At 38.2% G+C, this 6,991-nt stretch overlaps 1 protein-coding gene across 1 annotated transcript in view; it reads left to right on the top strand.

The window, feature by feature from the left end:
• The first annotated feature begins 176 nt into the window (after nucleotides 1-176).
• The window catches only part of Znf804a (zinc finger protein 804A), a 223,424-nt gene continuing 216,609 nt past the window's right edge, over nucleotides 177-6,991 (top strand). Inside the window, exon 1 of the mRNA XM_055600554.1 lies at nucleotides 177-308. Within this exon, the coding sequence (XP_055456529.1) occupies nucleotides 198-308 (111 nt within the window). The 5' untranslated portion in view covers nucleotides 177-197. The remainder of the gene's footprint in view (nucleotides 309-6,991) is intronic.

Below are 6,991 nucleotides of genomic sequence, written 5' to 3'. Positions count from 1 at the left end.
CCCGGCCCGTCTCCAGGCGAGCCCCGCGAGCGCGGCCGGCCGGGATGCGGAGGCGGCGGGGCGCGCTCCGCAGCCGGGCGTAGGAGCCCCGCGAGCCGCCGCCGTCCCCAGCCGCCTCCTCCCTGCCGGGCCGGGCTGCGGCGCAGGGCGCGGGCGCGTGGAAGCGGCGGCTGCGGAGGAGAGGCGGCGGCCGCCCCATGGAGTGTTACTACATTGTCATCAGCTCCACGCGTCTCAGCAACGGACACTTTCGCAACATCAAGGGAGTTTTCCGGGGCCCTCTCAGCAAGAACGGCAACAAAACTCTGGTAATCGCTCTCTGGGTGTGTGTGTGTATCTGTGTGCGTGTGTCTGTGTCCGTCTCTCATCTAACAGGGCGCCTTTCAGGGGGAATGAGTTGGCTGGCGGTTGGGGAGCTCAGGCGATTTTGTTTGGCTTGCAAAACATTCATTTATTCCATTTATTTATCGGATGGGCGTGGGATGAGAGGCGGGTGGAGGGAAAGAATCTCAGGAAAGCTCCGAGGGAAGGCTTCCCTGGCACTGCACGGGGCTCTCTGTCCAGCACACTCCCGGGGCTGAGGACTGCCAGGCTCTCCTTTCAATAGGTCCTCCTAAAAACAGGAAGGAACCCTAACCCTAAGAGATCCTGTGACACCGCGCAGTTTAGGTACCTTGAAGGTGAGGGATGGTGTGGGTGTCTCTGATGGCGAACAGGCAGTGTGGCCCGTGGCTGAGGGCAAGTGGCTGGACTGAGTGAGGGTGTCAGAAAGAGTTAGTTACTTGGCTCTTCTCTGAGTGACCCACAGACAGGAAACGTCTCTCCTGAGAAGTTGAATAAGGCTAAACATGATGCCATCAGACCTTGCCTCGTACTGTCAGCTTGTCACTCTGTAAGTTCAGGGAGGGGAGACGGCTGGAAGGTGATCACCGTGCCACAGTGGCAGCCAGTAGGAAGCGTGTTAGAAAACAAAACCCACGCAGCTGTTCTCACTGGACAGCCTGTCCCTCGGCACCCAGAGGGACAGCACTCCTTACTGGTGGAAGATGTGCCTAGCTCAGAGACGGCGCAGGGAACAACTCCCACTTTCCGCTCAAATTCCATCATCTGCAAAGCCTCCCCACAGAACCAACTCTCATGAGCAAGTGTCTGGAGAAGTCCACACCACTCCAAAGCAAGAGAGTGGCCCTGTGCAGTGCCTTTAGTATGAGCCCTGCGGAGTCCAGGTGAAGTCAGGTTGTGAAGCTTAAGACTTTCTCAGGTCTGAGCCCACGGGCGGACCTCAGTTTAGTCTTCTCCCAGTACCCGTTTATCTAAAAGGACAGAGTAGTTCAAGGACACACTTAGCTCAAAAGCAAACACAGTTTTCTTAATATCAATCTCTTCATATGTTTAAAAGAGTGTCCACATAAATAAATAATTGCCTGTTTTTTTGAGGATGAAAAGTTCTCATTTGAAGTTTTCAGAGGATTTAGATACCATAGTATGCACTTGATTTATTCTCTGATACCTTTGATGTTCAGGATCTGTTTGGTTGCTTCCTTGCTGCACAACAGAATGCAAACTGCAGACTTCTTTAGTGTAGTACTGTGAGGTGGGCCAAGTCTAAAAGGATTATTGAAACTTGGCTCTCAGTTCAGCTAACAATTTAAAGAGAAAACCCTTCCTTCAATGCATTTGCCTTTTTTCATTAAACCAAGTTTATTTTAAAAACAAGCAAAAGTCGCTGAACAGGGAAATATTGACATCGGGCGGGTGCTACAACATTCAAGAGTTCAGAGAAAAAAATGAGCAGCTATTTTCCAAACCTGACCTTGCCACAGTGCTGTTCACTGGACTTTTTCAGTTTCCTTAGGCTCTACAGCGCCTCGACTTGCCTGTGACCACTTACTTGCTGTGTATTTGAAGTGAGCGAGTTCTTCATCACTCATGTTGACAAAGGGCCGGTTAAATATGAGTATTGGCTTTGTAACCTCATGATTAAAACGGCGCATTAAAAGCAGCCACCCTAAATGAGATGAATAAATCAAAATATGTGCAAGCGTCAGAAGCCATGAACAGGAGCTATGCACTGTGAAATGAAGCTCATACGTTTCTCTTGACTGGAATGACTGGAACTTGCCGGGGTGGTCATGACAGCCCTTCCAGATGCTGAGCTGCCCTCTGTGCATTTGTGTGCACAAGTCTCAAACCGACCTAAACGCAGAGCATGTTCACATTAGTACCCCACTCCACTGAATACTGTTTTTCATAGGAATATGTGAATTGCCCTAAGTGCTTTTTAATGAGTTTTGTCATTAAAAAATGGGATATATGCTTGTCCTTAAGTATAATAGGAGAGTCTAGACATATGGATAAGGAAATTATGCTAATTAATAAAGACTTGTTTGTATTTATATAATGATGTATTCTTCACAGGACCTAGAATTCTTTGAGCCCTACTATATGCCATATTTTGCCAGTTAAAAAGACAATTGGTCCTGAAGTTTAATAAGCACCAACATTAATATGATGCATAAATATTAACTTAAGATGAACATACACTGAGTGATGAAATATTTCAAATTAAAGTTTATGCATACCTTTTTAAAAAAAATCAGGTCATTTGTTTTAATGTCTTTAGTTTTTAGGTTGATAAGTCATGTATATTAAATATACACAATATTTAAAACCAACATTTATAGAGTAATAATTGAATAATCTTTTATGTTCTTTTATAGTTTAATTTCAATATTGAATTTTGCCTCTAAGATAAAGGAATAGTAATGATGTCCATGTATCTGTTTCTTTTTATTTCAAGGAGATGCAACTTAAATATATTCACGATAAAAACAATTTTGATTTCCCCCAATTAAATTGTTTTAATTGCCAGGTGATGAGTATTTTAAATTTCTTCAAATCTCAGATTTAATGAAAGAAGTTCTATAACCTTAGTTATTCTCAAGATTTATTCAGTATGTAGAGCTTTTAATATGCTATGATATCAATCACAAATAAAAAGTTTCTTGCAACTTGTCCAGTTTATCCTGATTTCAGTGTCATTGGTTAATTGTTTCTGACCTATATGCGAGAATGCATATATGTTAATGAATTAAATAACAACAATGGGGAAAACCAATCAATAAATGAACTTCTTTTCTTACTAAACCTCGGACTTCCCATGTCAAAAGTGGCAGGTGTCCTACACACCTAGGATCCTGATGAGAAGTGATGATTGCCCACATATACACACATGTTTGTACCCGCTATAACACCAGAATCTGGTCATCACGAGCCTAATGAACTTTACCAAATTAGCAATTTAATGAATGCATACCCTTCATTTTGTCATTTCTTAAAAACACAGAGTAGTTCAGTGATTTACTTGTTACTTGTTATTTTGTATGTTACAAATTGCATTGCATTTGCCCCTTTTAACATAGCTTAATTTCATGGAACAAGAAATCAATCTTTTATTAATGATACCTGTTATTATGGATGAAGTACAGAACTTAATGGCTTTGAATAAACTCTGTGATCTATAAAGTCCATTTTAAACTTTAGTTTGCATGAAAAACTACTTTTTCAATAATATCCTTTATTAATGTTTTCACAATTAATCTATGAAAATTATTTGACCTATTTATATGTCTTAAATGTTTTAATAGATAACTAAATAGGTAATATATATTTATATGGAATTTCAATGTGAACTATGGGTTTTGACTTAAGAGCCTTAGATGTCATTGCTTGTTGTTGTGTTCTGTTTGTTAGTTGCTTAGAATTTTTATGTCTCATTTAATGTTGTAATGTCACTGAATTGAATTAGGCAAAAACGATCCAGTTTGCTGGGAGATCACATAGTAAGTCATTGTTATGATGCAGGTTTAACGACATTATAAATCATGGAACTTATAAGGAGCTTTGCATAATATGACTAAGCGATAGTATTGTGTGCCACATTTAGTTGAAACTATTTACTTTTCTTCTTGTCTCCAAACACAGAGAAATAATGCCAATTTAAAAAATGAACTTCTGTGTTTGACTCCTTATACTCAAATGGGCAAACATTCGCAACTTTTCACCAAGGTCACAGCGCTGTGCGATGACTACCACTGTTGATTCGGGAGGTTTCAGGTTCGGGGAGAAAAGGAGTTCATTTGTTGGTCGGTCTTCATCACAATTGCTCTTTAGGTTATTCAGCCTCACTGGGGAACTTCAGCTCCCGTGGAGATCTGAGGCACCAATAGCTGTGGGTCATGCTGCAAGTATGCTCTGTTCTCAATGCTCCTGCTCATTCCGATTCTGCTTTATAATGTCTTCCCATCTTTTGACGTATTTACAAGTTTTTTGTCACTTAGGATATTCTCTTACATATCAATTTTAAAATATAAAAATATATTCTTTGTGTGTTTACACTAGAAGTGAAAAAATTTAGGTTGACCTTGACAAATACCATGTGCTTTTTGTCATTTAAATATAATTTAACTTTTATTTAATTCACTTACTTCTCCTGTATCTCCTAGAAATTATGATGTAAAAGTTTCATTGACTCAATGAAACCAATTTTGGGTACATCTTCTGACTATAAGACTGAAGAGACGCTGAGTTAATCACATTGAAAAATTAGCATTAATAGATTACTATCTGAAGAGTGGGGAGGTGAAGTTGGAATCAGGTGATAGACTAATATGCTCACAATCATATCAGCTTTAAGAACACACGCCTACATTCAGTGGTTACATGTTTTTCCAAGCATCTTTTAAAATTATGCATTCAACATTAAAACAACTATGCTGTGTCTTACTTTCCTGAACTAAATGTACCATTTACTCTCTGGTGTAATTTTAGTAAAACTTTATAGCATGTACATCTTTAGACATATTATTCAAATGGGAAACGTCACCAGTAGTTGAAAGCTTATTATCATGACTCAAAAAATATTGTACTACACTATTAAAAAAATGCTGCCATTGAATAGTTACTGAGTTATCTTAGCTGGAATGTGAGTAGTTAGTTAGAATCTTGCCTCTGTTTCTCAGAAGGGTATGGATGTTTTTTGTGGTATTGATGTTGCCAATTGCATTTTAATTTAAAAATACTAGAGGACCTAGTCAAACAATTACATTGGGTTTTATATTGGACACTTTCAAATTCTATAGTAGTTTTTTTTAGTATGTAGTGTTTTAAAATTTTTGGATTTCTATATCAATTGAAAACAATGTTTTCTACTTTATCACTTCTATACTGCTTTTTGTTTCTTTCTTTTGAGACACAGTTTCTCTGTGTAGCACTGGTTGTCCTAGATTTGCTCTGTAGACCAGTCTGGCCTTGAACTCAAAGATCTGCTCATATTTCTGGGTAGTGCCTATTTTTAATATCACCTTCTCAGATAATAACACCATTAAACTATGTCGATACTTGTTTACTCAAAAAATGACTTTCCTATAGAGAGATAAAATGACTTTTCTGTTTCTCTGTGCATTCTTCACTGGACCAACTCTCATGAAAGTAATGGTCTTAGCATCACTTGTAGAACATTAATAGTGTCCCCCACTTTTATTTGTCCCTTACTGGTTGGATTACCCGGCACATAATCCAGATCAGATATGTTGAACAGCTTCATAACAAGAAGCACATGAGAAATCGAGGATTATAGACATGTAAAATCACAAATTTTATCTGAGAATATAGCACAGTATTACATAACACAGTTATCATTCAAGAGTACTTGGACTCAATTGCCAACAACAAAAATAAAGTAAAATAAAATAGAATAGAACCTTATCAGCTAGGCTACTAGTACTTTAGGTATTTTCTTACTATTTCTAGTCTTTTCAAAATTAATTTTGAATGCAATTTTAGTCTGTAAGTTATTCTTAAACATAATTTATGCCTAAGAGGATTAGTTTATATAGGGAGTAGACAGTTTATTAATAGTCTTATGAATAGTGGGAATCGCACTTTAAACTAATTCTGATGACTCTACAACATTGTCATAGTCTCTTCTAGTGACCTAGAGATGGGAGGTAATGCTGTTAAAAAGGAATTCTGTGCTCTGGGAATCTGATAAGTCACTTCAGAGAATGTAACAATTATAATCTGTGCTGTACTGTAGCTTAAATTTAGGAAGGGATTATATGTTTCTGTCTATCACATTTTATGTTGCCAACCACAAGGAATATATTTAAAGTATAATTTTGCTACATTTTCTTTCTGAAAATTCCATCTTGAAATTATTTGATGTATTTCCTCACGCTCTAAGGGAGCCTTACATCCAAGAGAAGCTTTCACTGTATAATGAATTTCTGATGGTGTTTATAACTGGCAAGGTTTCATTAATTTTTATAAATGTATTGTTCTATACTTTCCAGCAAAATGTAAGATAAAGTGGGGTAATAAATAATTAAGACTCAATGTTAATTGTTAAAGCAAATGTTGGCCATTACTGAATGTACCATTCTGAACTCTTTAATAATGGCTTGGAGTCGCTGGAAGAAAGCTACATACCTTCCTCAGTGTAAGTACCTTTCATACACCAAATGTCTGTGGCAGAAGAGCTGTGCTTCAGTTACTGGCAGTCTTAGTAAATGAGCTATGTAGAATTCAACATTTAGTAGCCTCTTATCAACCAAATGCTAATTATATTGCAGTAATGAATTTTGTAAATGTGGTTAACATCTAATCTATTAACTTAAAGTTTAAGACATTGATTTAGCCTATAGAAGCTGGCCTCATGCAGCTTTAATAGTTGATAGTTGATAGTCTTTAAGAACAAACACCACGATTTCTTATAAAAGAGTAAATTCTACTTTCTGACTCCTGGATCAGCTTCTGCCCACATTTCCCATCCACCAATTACTTCCCCTTTCCAACTGCCACTCACTGCCACTACAGAAGCCATTCCTTCATATCAATCTTGTGTGCATATTAACACACGCACTCCCTATACACAGAGAAGGCTCCCGTTTCTATAAATTAAAGTACTTGAATAACTCTGATGCACAATATT

This window comes from Psammomys obesus, unplaced genomic scaffold (genome assembly GCF_907164565.1).
Source record: "Psammomys obesus unplaced genomic scaffold, mPsaObe1.curated_primary_1811, whole genome shotgun sequence".
Classification (NCBI taxonomy): Eukaryota; Metazoa; Chordata; class Mammalia; order Rodentia; family Muridae; genus Psammomys; species Psammomys obesus.
This window is presented reverse-complemented; position numbering and strand designations above follow the sequence as displayed.